Consider the following 14,725-nt stretch of genomic DNA (forward strand, 5'->3'; position numbering starts at 1 on the left):
GTGGCATGATTGGTTTAGGTTAAAACAAATGATCCATTTCAGCATCTGGTGGAAAACTCAAATTGTCTTTGAGGGGATGAAAAAAAAAGTGGGCAAGGAGTATAATTGCATGCAGGACCGCGTTTTTCATGTCACATTTTTTATATCTTTGGTTTCATCTGTGTTGTTGATGCAGCCATTCCAAACCACAGCTCCTCCTAGGTTTTACTCTCAGTGACTTGACGTCACACTTATGTGTGTGTGGTTACAACTCATTTGCATGCTCTCAGTTTTTTTAAATAAAAAACTGAGTCAACCCAGAAAAGCCTGTAATCTTATTCATGTCACCATAATAAAAATAAACCTATGAGGTTCTTTCTCCAGTGTAATGAAGCATAAGCTCATACTATAGTATCCACGAGCATTATCAGTACATGGCTTAGCCCCATGATCTCATTTATATGTACCATGCCTTGCCCTGAGTAAACACAGCCTCCAGTTAATACAAATAAATCCACTTTCAGTTGATATTTAGAAACCAGGGGAATATCACTGCCTCTGTTCCAGATACGGTGATTGAAGGTGGGGAATAAGAAGGCAGTGCTTCAGGGAGAATTACACTCTACTTACTTTTCCATCAATGAAGCCAAACACACCTTTGTTTATGTTTGAAGCATGCTTTTCTTCTTAGTGAATTACCTTTCTCTATTTCCCTTCTTTTCTCTCTCTTTCATTTTGTCAAACCGTCAGCAACACTGATGACACAATAAATTCTGGTTTGGCACTCTGTGTGTGTGTGCAAATGTGTGATAGTGTGTGTGGCTGCATGCATCTGTTAGAATCTAGGACACTGGAGGCCCTGAGAAGACAGCATTTGCATGCAGCTCACAAACATATTAAAATATGAAGACAAATCACTGTGTCTGGCCGGCTGACAAGCGCTGCCTGCAATGGGAACAAGCTAGTAAACTTCCAACATGTTTCAGCTCCCAGTAAGGCTTTTATAGGGCAAGCCCGAACATGCAGCTTGACAAACAAACGGAAGGAAAAAACACATGAGCAGTCAAAGCTATTATTAAAGGCAATAGAAGTGGTTCCCTTTGCTGAAGCCATCCTGTCATGGTGTTAGGCTCTGTAGTTTGTATTGGGAGAGTATGGTTTTCACAGACACCTTCAGGGAACATACTGTGAGCTTTGTTCTGCTGACTTTGATGTAAATCATAAAGTGTTCTGAACCTTTAAGGTTGTGCTCCTGCTGGCGTCGTGTCTGCTCAGGTAAAAACAAAAATACCAACTTTTAAGATTGATCTCACACATCTTTAGATGTTAATTTGAGGTCTCATACAGCTTGTTTTGTATTCTCTAAGTCAGTTAGACAAAATACAAATAAAACATGGATTTGCTGTGTAGTGTAAAGTGGGGAAAAGTGAAAAGTAGCCTACATATTTCATTTTGTTAAATACCCCTTGAAGTGCTCTTGTTAATTAACATGTTTTATAATAAATTACCAGTAATTTCATTTGAGCTTTTCTGATGTGGTATTTATTAATCAATAAATGCCATTTATTAAATATGCTTAATCGTACCTTCTTAAAATCGACGAGGGCTACATGTATAGTACATGTCGCTCTTCTTTTAAAACCCACATTAAAGGGCTGTATTAAAACGCCCGGTGCCAAGAGGATTGCTATAACTGTCACCAGTAGGGGGAGCTCATAGCTCACTGTGTACATAACGAGTGAGAAAACATGAAACGGGTTGCTGGGCAGTAATGCAGACCACATACATGACCTCCCCTCTATATCTCTGAACCTCAATTTATCTGTGACTGCTGTGCCAAATCGTATTACCTAATTTTGTCCATAATTACAAAGGGGATTGTAGGGGTGATCTGTCTTTGTATGCACACTCTGCCCTGAAAAAGACTCATGCAGAGAGGCCGCCTCTCCTCATCTTCATGCAGGGTCTGCTCAATCACTCATTGATTTCTGACAGAGATCATATTTACAATTCTGCTTCAATATCTCAATACATTAACATCCATGTACCATTCAGCATCTTCTATCTCGCATCATTAAAATGCCTATACTGATAGGGAGTCTATTGATTTTAGCTCACCATATTCGGAAATATATTTTGTAATCATACTTTTGGCATTATTTCCTTTTCAAAACGACTTTTGTTCCTATTAAAAGCTTATCTTGTGTTGTCACATTTGCTACCTGTTGGCTTTGATTTTGCACAATTTCCCCAGTTTATATTGGTGGTTAAACTTACTGTATATTTCCCACATGAATAGTCATCAATATAGTTTTCACATAATGTGATAAATAATGACTTTGAAGTATTTGAAGTTATAAATCAAGTCATAACATATTAGTTTATGTGGGTTTATCCTCCTCTTCAAAACCTCTCTGATTAAAATTAAAATGTTACCAGTAGAACAAGGGTTAACAGTCTAGTCTTAATTTCCTCACAAGGCACATTTTTACTAAGATTTGTACTGAGATCCTAGCTCTCTTGGACTTTTCTCTCCATCCTGCTCTCTTCCTCCCCGCTGCTGTGTTCCCGGACTGTTGTTGAGCTGCGGGCTGTGTCGGTGCGCTCCTAGCGGCAGAGCAGTTTAAATCAAAAAGCAGAGAGAGAAAGAAGGAGGATGTTGGACTGACTTGTAGTGCGACTGTACTCGTACATCGCTTTTATACCAGGCTTAGCACATGGGTCTTTTGGGAGCTGGTTCCCGTTGTAATAAAACAACTTTTAGGGAATGCATGAGAGCTGAAGGCTGGTTCCCAGTCAGAGTCTCAGCCGAGCCATGTGTTGAACTGTGGAGACACCGCTGAACATTTGAAAGGTGCCAGAGACGCTTCCAGAGGAACCGAAGACCTGCGAGGAAGAGCCCAGACTGCGTTTGTTTTCAAGTGTGGACATACTGTAGATTAAGTCTCTCCTCTCACAGCCTGTGTGGGCTTCCGTTTGTGTAGTAGCTCATCTTGGAGAAATAGCAGATATCACGGATGAACTCGCGGGGCAAGTAGGGACCTTACTCCGAGAGTTTGGTTTGAAGGTTTGCTGGATATGAACACCCCGAGCAGCTCCGGGTGACATGCTTTGAAATGGAGCCTCTCAATTTGTGGACAATGAAACTGGCTTTTGTCAGTAACTAGGACCTTTACATAACTCCCACAATCACGGAGTAGACTTGCCTGTCATTTTGGACATTTTTTTTTGCAGCGGAATCGAGGATCTGTGCGCCCGCCGTGGATGGTTAATATGCTAATATGGGTCCGCTAGCGTTCATCCTTGTTGGCGGATTACTGTATTTTCAAGTTGATGGTAAGTTGCCTTATGTTTTTATATAAAACTACTTCTTACGGGTGTTTTAATATTTAGTGGTTTGGGCAGACCTTCACAGACACTGCCATTCTTCTCTTTACCTCGTTTCGATTTATAATCAATGTTGTTTTGTATTTTATTGGACTTATAGTATGAAGGGGGAAAATATACGTCATTAAATCACTTAACTTTTATTATTACACTTTTAACTCGGAAAATGCATTGAATTACTGCTTACCTGTTGTTAAATCGGCTTACCTTAGTGAGTTGTGATTTAATTAATACTTCATAACATGCTTTTTTTCAAGTAATTAACTTAGATTAATACATGAACAAGCAGCATAATTCAACATATAACTCTTTAACTTAATGCAGATAATGCTCAGCTCTCAAGAGGTTAATATTTGGGCAAGCATTAGCTGATTTTTTTGTGCAACAGATAGAAGAAGCAACAGCAGTGCATTCTAAGAAGTAAATAATTGAATAATGTGTATATATATATATATATATATATATATATATATATATGGGTTTCCAGTGTGTTTTTCTCTCTGTGAAACTCTTCTTTATGAATGATTCTCATATTATGTTACAGTGGCTGCTGATTGATTATCTATGATGGAGAAGTGGAGAAAATGTTGTTAAATAATTCGATTTTTGATTATGGCAAACTATTCAAAAATGCCATCCTTTATTTAGCTGATACATAATCGAAAGTATTCTAATTCAACATCAATTAATGCAAACCTGTAGATGGGAGGTTTACTGGGTTGGACATGTTTGGCAAAATATATCCCCCTGCCTCTGCCCTGTAGCACATGGTTCTGCTGTGGTCATTTCCCTTTAGGATTTAACTGCAGAGGTTGAGCATTTAATTGAAAACCGGCTTAAATCCACCTGGGCTAGTGCCCCAGTTTATTATTCCCATTTGTTTGATTAAACTTGAATAATAATGCAAATTAGATTGATACTGTTTAATTTCTTCAGCCAAAAGCTTTAGCCATCTTCTTCCTATCAGCCGCAGAGTCAGCATATTTTCTTTTTACGATTTCATGAGGTTTCTTAGGTTTCACTGGCCTACAAGAGCACTGGTTTAATGGAGGAATTAAAACAGCCTGGACTGCAGAGTTAATGTGATGACTCACATCAATCATCAAAATAGACGGCTGAGGTGACGGAAATGGCAATTGGGATTGGTCCAACCTGTGACTGGTGGAATGATGGCGGGCATTAAGATGTATTGCTTTTAAATGCATAAACCTGAAGTCTGATTGAATTTTAGTGCTTCTAGAATTGGACACACCTTTTCGCGGTTGTTTCACACGCACACAAAGGGCTTGTGATCATAGAATGAGGAAATCATAATCCTGACAAAACACATAGCCTACTGGAAGCTTATATCAGCACTATGTTGTGAGTGATGATTCACACATGTTTGCTTTGTATTGTTTGTACTACTTAGCAGTATGCAAAGCCGAGTTTTTGTTGTCAGTGAGTGCAAGGGCCCATTTTTCTTTTCTTTCACCTGTCAACTCCCGCTTTTGTGTTTTACAGCTGCAAATTTTGCTTCTCCTGCCGTGTGAAGGTAGCAAATCAAGCCCTCTTTTTGCTAGGATTTAAATCTTTCTTTTCTTTCTCGTTACCTTTTTTTTGGTGTCTTTCACTCTGTTGAGCCAAACCCACTGGTTGCTAGGCAATGGTTGATGGCATTGCTAGCTGTCCAGAGGGAGAGGGTGCACATCTCCCTGGGAGCAGTGGATCTTCCCAATCATTTGCCTGTCACCCTCCTCCCCCCTCTTCCTTGCTGCCCCTCTCCCCCCCAGCAGAACTCACCCATCACCCAGCCCTTTTCAGAGGTAATCTGAGGGTCCTTGGAGAGGGAGGAGCTTCCTCTAAGAGTCCACTTAGGCAGACAAAAAGGTCTGGAGTTGTATTCACTGGGCAGCATAGCCAACAAAGCCAAGCCTTGTGAATGGCGTCAGGCACTGTTTAGTGTGCTGTGATTAATACTGCTAGTGTGTAGGAAATCAGGGAAAAGGTGAGATGGAGAGAGAATAGAGGGAGTGTTTGTTGGGAGTTGTTGCAGGGCTGGAAGAGATTGTGCATCTTAAAACAGGGTAACACTTTAAGAATCAGATTGATTGCAGTAGAATATTTTTTCCAGGAATACATCAGTCAGCAGCTGCCTGGTTATCTCTTAAACTCCAGCATGCTGCTTTTGAAGCTGGATTAGAACATGCTTTGCATAGTGGACACACACTCCTGACCTTATTGCTATTCTGAGACCTCCTGCATGCTTGTGTCTGATGTAGGAGCCGGTGACATCACATCCATCCCGGCTGACATACTGAGAGGTGCTGAAATATGGTCTTAAATCTGTCTAAGAGGCTATGGAGAAGACTACTTGGGGTCTTTGGTGGCCTAGACAGTGCGCAGCTCTCTCTCTCTGCCAGCAGGGCTGTGGTTTCAGTAATGCTGAGTCAAGAGAAACTCAAACCCAGAGAGTGGTTGTGTATGTGTTCAGGACAGAAGAAGAAGAGGGAGAGTCTGACTGAGTGTAATCAAATACAAAATTGAGAGAAGAGTTGTTGAACAGCATAATCTTTTAAAGGGAAATGGCGAGAATGGAGCTTTATAACAAAAGCGCACTGAAGACTAACAGCTCTGTTGATGGTCATGATTGAATGAGGTTTAAAGTACTGCCCTATAATGGTAAGTAATCCCAGATTAAAACAGTCTAGGTGAATGATGAGGCGGGCTGAGGTCATTGTGTAAGAGCCACCGCAATGTCTCGCCCCAAATGTGATTGTTCTGCTCAATTTGGCAGCGTTTAGGCAGCGTTATTGTAATTGCAGATCATTTGCTGGAATAGGAGTAGTGTAATGATGAACCTTCATGTGAGATCTACAGGAAGCTCCCCTCTACTGTCTCCTGCGGTCTCATCACTGTCGAGCAAAGCACTTTCCACTGCATCATGGTGAATTGCTGTTTGTTCTTTGATTAATGTCAAATATGAGTGGAGAATAAAGACAAAGGTGGTGATATTAAGAGTAAGTGAATGACCAGTGAACAAAGAATGAGATGAACACGTTTGTGTGTGTGTGTGTGTGTGTGTGTGTGTGTGTGTGTGTGTGTGTGTGTGTGTGTGTGTGTGTGTGTGTGTGTGTGTGTGTGTGTGTGTGTGTGTGTGTGTGTGTGTGTGTGTGTGTGTGTGTGTGTGTGTGTGTGTGTGTGTGTTTTAAGTGATAAGTGATACGTGTTACTTGACTAGTGACTAGGGCCTTTCAACTCCTATGATATTTTAACAGCCAGGTCTGGCTACCTTTTGGATCACCTTTCAGCAGCCATCCCTCTACACGTTTAGGTTTGAAGGGGATATACTTTGAGCTATGCATACTTCTTTTAAGTCCAAAGTACTGCTCTGTGATCACTGAAAAATAAAAGGATTCACAGCTGTTCCTTGGATCACGCTGGTTAATGTCTTTAAAATGTCATAGTGCTGAAGCGAGAGAGAAAATGTCAGTGTCAGACTTTGCACATGGCTGATTCTTCTGTAAGATCAGCGAATGCAGCGGAGGTAATACCACTTTTCCCTGTTTTACCTCCTATTTATTAAGCCTCAGCCAAGCATACCCGTGGCATTTACAGAGTAGGAAAAGTGCTAATGCTTTGATGCGTTTGCCTAAAGAAACCAAAAGTGGGTGAGAGATCAAAACACAGATGGAGGTGTAAGCTATACAGTAAATTGTTAGTATACTTTCCACATCCGATTTATATTACCAAACTAACCCAGACCCATCTTCTTTACTCTTTCTCACACACACACACACACACACACACACACACACACACACACACACACACACACACACACACACACACACACACACACACACACACACACACACACACACACACACACACACACACACACACACACACACACACAATCCATCCTCGGGGCTGTCCATAAGGGTGGAATTCAAACAGTGAGGGGGTTGTTGTACACCTGTGATGGCAATATAGTGGGAGCGTGTGTGCAGGTAGGGGAGGGATGGGGGAGGAGTGATATGATGAATTGAGCATGCTGACTATGAAGACTTCACCTGTCTCACACACCTGCACATACAGGATCACACCTGTGCTTACCCCTCTGGGCCCCAAGACCCAGATATAATCCCTGCTCTGCCTCTGTTTCCCAAACAACCGATTAAGGCCGGCCAACAGACTGAAACAGACGAGGATCTAATTACCGCTATAATCCCTGATGATAAGAAGATAGTGAATGAACCTTTATTGATCTATTGCAAATACCCTGCCAGCCGTTACGATACAAACTGTGTGTGTGTAGGACAGATTACTCAGTTGCAGCGTGGATGTGACCAGCATTATTATCTCCCCAAAACTCGATTATCTTAAGAGCATGCCAAAATGCAGACCGGAAGTCAGTTCACTAAATTCCTTTGATGCCTTTGACTGGCTGGAAGACACAACATGTGTTTTCTTATCAGTGTTTTTATGTTGCATGCTGCACTTTAAACGGAGTGTTTGAGGAAGCGTCTAATTACTCTGTATCCCGTTGCCCTCACTCTGTCCTGTGATCGGCTGTATCGCAGCAACCTTCAGGTAGAAGGGAGGGATGTCAAGGTTGAATGACTCCGAGAAGTACATGCAACTAACTAACTATACATACACAAACTGTTAACACACAGAAGCACACAAATGCATACTGGCAGCCATGAAGGCACTGTGATTGCATTGAGCATTTATTTAGCAAAAGGAACAAATAAAAGCAACTAAATAGATGCACATTAATTGAATACACACTGTATTTACTCACTGTTTATCTTATATTTCTAGTTTTATCAAACATCTTGTTTTTCTTCCCTTGGTTTTCAGTCAGTAGCATACCTGCTTGTTTCCATTGTCAAGAGTTTGTGTGACAGTTGTACCTGAGCGGAGTGTCTTAAAGATGAGGTCAGGCCTGGTGATAAAAATGCATGAGCTGTCTCTCAGTGTGAGATGTGCGAAGATGGACAGCCAGAGCATGACACTCGAGTACACATCCGTCACACACAGCAGTTGTCCAGTGCAGCTGTAATGCCGCTCAGGGAGGTGGAGCCAGAGAATAAGTGTCTCGTTCCACTATTACCATCCCTGTCTTGGTCTATATGGATCACCCAGCCATGACAGCTCGTACCTTTTCTTCCCAGTCCCACCTGGGGATCTAAAACCGAAGACGTGAAAAACGTCCAAACTATACACCATCACTTGCCAAACCATTGTTTCAGTGTGGAAACTACAGTAACCTGGAGGTCTTTTATCATTTCTACACACTGTATGATGCTTACATTTCCTATGGGCTATGTCAATATTCTAGACTTTTGCAAAAACACATATTATTAGTTTTGTTACTAAGACAGAGTTTTCCCTGGCAATGTTTAAACAAAAAACCTGCAATCACTTTGTCTTTGTGCCCATAGATACTGGAATACTTTAAATCATGTTTACGGTTGAGCTTCAAAAAATGATCAAGCTTCCTGATTTACAGGCATTAACATTTTCAAGAAGGTTGCATTAATACGTACATACTGGTTTGTAAGTAATAAGGCCTGCACTGTATGTCAGTGCTGTGGGAATCTTTTCTTGTTGCCTCCACGCTGCAGCTGCAGCATGGCACCATACTGCTTTGTAACGCGAGCCGCCATGACCAGGGGTGAGTTGATTTACTGTATATAATGGCTCCTGTTGAGACTAGCTTTGTGGTTGAAGACTCAGTGTGGAACGTGGCACGGGCCAAGTGTCACAACCATTGCGGCGGGTAGGAAGAAAGCCTTAATCACATCCTTGAACGTTTGAACTCTCCAGTTCCACTTCCAGGATGGTGATGATTTTTTTCTGCAGGGCTGCTCTCAGGCATTTGTCATTTAGAGGTCCGGTAACACCCAGCCAGTGGTAGAATTATGAAACTGGGTGTGGGAATGTGTTTGTGAGCACCATTTATAACCATCAAAGCCCATTGTTTTTTTGTGTTAGCATGGATTTATGAGCATGAGTAAATTGAATGAGTCCTTCATCCACTTACTGCGCTTGCTCTTGACCCTATCACCCTAAGCCAGACCAGATGAAGTGCCCCATGGAATAAACATTTAATAAATCTCATCTTGACTTGGAATGCTGCACCTTAAAAAAATACAGAGCTATAAGGACCATTTCATTACCCCGCTCTGCTCTCTGAGTCCATCACTGGAGGATGTGTGGTTACAACTCCTTTTTCTTATGTCCCCACAATGTGGGTCTAAAGAGCACTGCAGTGGCTGGAGGTGCCTGACTGCCCGCATTGACATGCAGGGACACTGCAATGTGTCCACTACAGGTCGGCACCCGCAGCACAACTCCAATTATCCACTCATCTCTCAACACAGTGTATCATGGATACCTGAAGGCCTTCTCCTCCACCCGCCCCTCCCTGTCTACTTCATTTATAAAGCAATAAAGCACATATTTATTTTGCCCCATTCAATCTACTGGGGCAGCTCAGCAATGCAGGTAAAGAGATTACAATGCTTGAGGGAGAATCAATTGATGCCATTCATTTCATTGCACTTACCTCAGTAGGAACTGTTTAGAGTAGCATGGCTTGAAAGGAGGGAATTGATGTGAAATTCTGCGCCCAGCTGGGTCTACATTCACATGCACACACCGCACACACACATATCTTGAGATCCTTGCCGCTTGCTTTTCTGATTTTTTTAAAGCACTTTTACTGAGTTGACTGAAGATAATTGTGCTCTACAGCCATAGATGTGCTAGTGATGAGCACTGCTGGACGGAGCAAGTTGATAGGAACTCATGCTACTGGTGCAAAGAAGAGACTGGGAAGAAAATGGCTGCTCAGAAAGATGTGCATGAGATGAGAGATGAGAGAGGGCTGAAAAAGGCGGGGTGGTGCAGCGAGGTACATGCTTGAGTGGCCCCGGTATCGGAAATCATTTAATCTGCATCACACAGTTTAGTCTCCTTTCCATGGGCCTGACAGTCCCACAGAGCTGGTGCTACACTCCTTACACTAGGCCATGTATATAAAGCAAGCATAATCAACGCATTGCTGCTCACCATAAAGAGGTCCAAACTGTTGTTTTCATTTTCCTGCTTTAGTCTCAAGTCAGCAATCTCAGCTCTTCTGTCACAGGCCATCTGCTGAATAAAAAACACATCATTCTTTCAGTTCTTGGCTACTGAGAGTAGAATGAAGAGTTAGAATGAGGTTAGTTTGGGAAAAAGGTGGAAACTGCTTGAAATGCACAATATGTGAATCAGCCCTACGCAGCAAAATAAGATATTCTGTTTCCCACAGTAATATATTTATATATTCCATCTGCATGGGGTGGAGAGGGCAAATACCAAATACACAGTTGCAGAGTCAATACGACCCCGCCACAACACTGCCCAAAATACACTCAAAGTGGAATTCTATCTGATATTTGTTAGAGGATCGCATGGATGCAGTAAGAGTTTGCACACAGCTCCTAGAATAACCATTGTGTATGCTTCCAGAGTATAGATCTTGGCAGAAAAGAGGAGGGAGGCAGTATGGAGAGCACTGAGGTGGAACACAGCCCATCATGTGAGCTTCCTAGATAGCTATAGAACTCAAACTCCCTCACTCTCTTGCAACAGAAGACAAATCTGCTCAGCACCTGTGAACATCCTCCATTTCAATATAAGAATGTCTCTGTATATTCCAGTGGCAGTGGGTTGGACAACAGCAGGTTGTCTTAGTGACACCTCGCCGAGATGAGCGGTACGTCTGGTATTGGGGTATAGTGGAGCTCATGTGGTGTGACGCCACTGACAGCTGGCGGTAAAGAAGATGAATCTGGGGTGCAGAACGCCCTGCCTGCAAGTGTCAAGCAGCAGGCCAGTGCAGAGGCGAGGACGGCCTGTAACATCATTCTATCGCCACCCCCAGTTCCCCCCTGCCGCTGTCTCACATTTCCCTTCTGATGACATGACGGATATGACTCTGTCACCCCCACAGAGAGGGTAGGATGGGGACAGGGAGCAAGTGGAGGAGACGGAGAGATATCGGCAGGGGGAGGCAGATAAAAATAGAGGGAAAGAGATGGAATGGGAGGTTGGAAAGAGACAGAAGTGGAGGGCGGGAGGATAATATATTTCAGAATGGACAGCATGGATGTAATGCATAATTCATTCCTCCTTAAGTTTTTTTATTTTAAGTACATTTATATCTTCACTCAGTTTGCTAGGTTTAAGCCTTTGCCATTTCAGTGTCCATTTTATAGTTTTACTGCGTCTTGGCCTGGACCTTGGGTTTCATGCTTGATGTTTTATGGAGCCTCAGTGACTTGAACTTTTTGCTGTAGTCCGAGGTTGCCGTGGGTTACCTGTGATCAGTGCACATGTCTGTTGGCAGAATAACTAATATCTCTTTGGGGAGCCCTTCCTTTTATGCTCTGGCCGAGACTGGTGGAGGTATTGATTTGGTTGGTGGGCTAGAATTTCTCCTGGGAGCTAATAAAAATAATTACAAAAAGATCATGGAAGGCCTGACCTTCTGTTGCACACATGAATACATATGTGACAAAGATAATAGAAAAGAGCTCTTCTATGTGTGTGGTCACATGCATGAGGGAAAAGAAGCTGTTGTAACAAGCTAAGTGGTGTTTTTATCCTGGATTTGACCAACAACTGTGACCTATTTTTTTTTTTAACACTCCTTTTATGTTTGTATGTCTTCATATTTGATGTGAAGTGCGAAACCTGATTTGGATGGTGGAAAAATACAGGGATATGTAATGCTGTAAAACCCCACATTCCTTGGATAGCTAAATTGCATCTGATCGCACTGAAGCTGACATAAGTAGTCTGAAAGTAAAAAGGCAGAAAAGAATCAGGGTTTGGTTCAGTAATCCCTCTCTGATCTCATTCTCTGTCTGTGTGCTTGTTTGTTTGTTCTCTGGTTCCTGCGCTCCTCCAGGAGAGGATGACTGCACAGCAGTGGTGAAAAGTAATGGTGGTGTTATTGCAGGCAGGGGGAAACAGAGCATTTTGATTGGAGCTTGCGCCCTGAGACCCAGTGAAGTGCACTCGCCTCAGCTCAGAGAGCACTTGATTGCACAGCACCAATGATCGCATTAAAAGGGCAACAGAAAGCCCATTTACCGTAAAGAGAGTGAGAAAGAGGGCCCAATAGGAAGCTGAAAATTGACTTTCACTTCTGTTGGGAGCTCGGCCTGGTGCCAGGGCGGTGGGGATATATATATATAGATATATCTAGGAAGGATGATGTATATACTATATATATATATATATATTGTGTATTTATGTTTTTTTTTATTTGATCTTCTTGGGCATCATCCCTATGGTGTGGGAGCCACATGAGAGCCAGTTTAAAAAACACAAACACATGACATGGTTTTGTGCTTTTTAAGTGAAGCTTGCTCATCAACCTTTAAGGTTCAGATGTTGTCTTATCCAGTATTAAGATTGATGAGCCTCTTTAAAAACATATTTCATGGCATATGGACATGCTTTTAACCTTTTCTACCTCTACACCTGACTACGTTTACCCAGGAAGGACACTGTCCAGTCACGTCTGGCCCTCTTTGCACCCGGTTCAGCTTTTTCTGGCAGTGAAAGGACAATTGTAGAGGCATCTGCTGTTTTCATTTCCACCGGAAAGAGTAGAGCAGATGGAGACTCAAGGTTTAAGTGATTAGAAGGCAGTAGATTGGAATACAAATTGGATTTAAAGAAATTAGACTGATATAAATCGAATGGAGTCGCCACAGTTTAGTGCTGTGCATGCGCATTGGCCTTAGTGGAAAGCCACCGCGGGGCGTGTGGATTATAAGGGAAGCAGATGCTCCGATGAGATAAGAATAAATGTGCGTTTGACACTCCATCTGAGGGAGATGGGGGTCTCTGTGTCTGTCCTTTATCTTGCCCTCCATTTATCAATGTCACAGTGTTAATTACTGCTTCATTTATTAGGTCACTTACTGCCAGAATACAAAGTTGCCCCTCTGCCCCTGTGCTGACAGGGAAACAGACTGCTTGAGCCTGTTGCCCTACCAATGCTGAAAATAATTTTGTAAAAACAGCCAGCAACAGCAGCATACTAAAGGTTTTTTTGTTACACTTCCAATAGTCTATTTTCAGATTTTCACATAATACCATTGTGATTAGATCATGCACTTGGATATCAGGATATCACTACCCCCTCCCTCCCACAAACCCCTGTCTCTGGCCCCACTTAGAGGATGACACCAGGCCTGATCACTAATCAATGACGGGGAAATGGAGGGAATTAGCCCAAATTAGGAAGAAGAGAGAACAGACCACCTCCTGTTCCGGGGTCAATATGCCACTGTTTGATGCCAGACTACTAGTGGACTAGTGCATATTTAAACAGAGTGTGTGTGTGTGTGTGCATGTATGTCTGTGTGCACACCCAAGAGTCTTGGAAGTGTATGTTGTGCTGATCAGTACAAAAGACCAGGGTACGGCGTGTCTCAGTTTTCCCTCGAGATTCAAGTCTAAGGGGTAGTGGAACATATGCAAAGCCAGGAAAACAAAGAGCTGAAGCCACCACGGTGTTGCCTTCATTCCATGTTGAAATTAGCCCTCACATAAGCACAAAGGCTCATGTGGTACGCTGCTCTTATGTGCAGCAGGCATTGCCCATTACCCCACTGCACTGCCCCGGGGAAGAGCAGAGTCATCAACTCAGCTCAATCACATGCCCACCTGCAACAACTAATTCTAAGACAAAGGGCCAAGCACTCTACTAAATAAAAACACTGGCTGGTTAACATTTTGCTGCCAACGGAATAAGAGTTATTGATGGGGTATTGAATGTGGTTCAAAGGAAAGAGGATAAAGGAAAGGCTGTTGGAAAAGTTTGCCTTATCCCCTATTCCCTTTACTGTGCCTTTGATTGTTTGATGCTGGATCAAACTCTTTGATTGTTGCATGGTTCCCAGGGCCTCTGTGATGTAAATGTGTGTGCGTGTGTGTGTGTGTGTGTGTGTGTGTGTGTGTGTGTGTGTGTGTGTGTGAGAGAGAGAGAGAGAGTGAGTGAGTGTGTGTGTGTGTGTGTGTGTGTGTGTGTGTGTGTGTGTGTGTGTGTGTGTGTGTGTGTGTGTGTGTGTGTGTGTGTGTGTGTGTGTGTGTGTGTGTGTGTGTGTGTGTGTGTGTGTGTGTGTGTGTGTGTGTGTGTGTGTGTGTGTGTGTGTGTGTTTGCATGTGTTTGTGTGGCCTACAGCTTCTTATCTCCATGTTTAAGAGCTGGGTCACAGACACACAGAGCACTCTGACATGGGGACCATTATCTCAGCTGCCAGACCCCAAAGCTCACCCACTGCAAGCCCTAATAAAAGGGAGT

At 42.8% G+C, this 14,725-nt stretch overlaps 1 protein-coding gene across 19 annotated transcripts in view; it reads left to right on the forward strand.

Annotated features, from left to right (window-relative positions):
• robo2 (roundabout, axon guidance receptor, homolog 2) overlaps positions 1 to 14,725 on the forward strand; it is a gene marked incomplete at its 5' end in the record, with an annotated part of 312,546 nt that overhangs the window by 156,718 nt on the left and 141,103 nt on the right. For 3 of the 19 annotated variants that reach the window (XM_079674660.1, XM_079674663.1, XM_079674662.1), the window contains one exon: positions 2,634 to 3,315. The exons of the other annotated variants lie outside the window; for them this stretch is intronic. In XM_079674660.1, coding sequence (XP_079530786.1) covers positions 3,261 to 3,315 — 55 coding nt within the window. Of the gene's footprint in view, positions 1 to 2,633; positions 3,316 to 14,725 lie in introns of those variants that run through there. 19 annotated transcript variants of the gene reach the window in all.

This window comes from Notothenia rossii, assembly GCF_949606895.1.
Source record: "Notothenia rossii genome assembly, chromosome: 4".
Classification (NCBI taxonomy): Eukaryota; Metazoa; Chordata; class Actinopteri; order Perciformes; family Nototheniidae; genus Notothenia; species Notothenia rossii.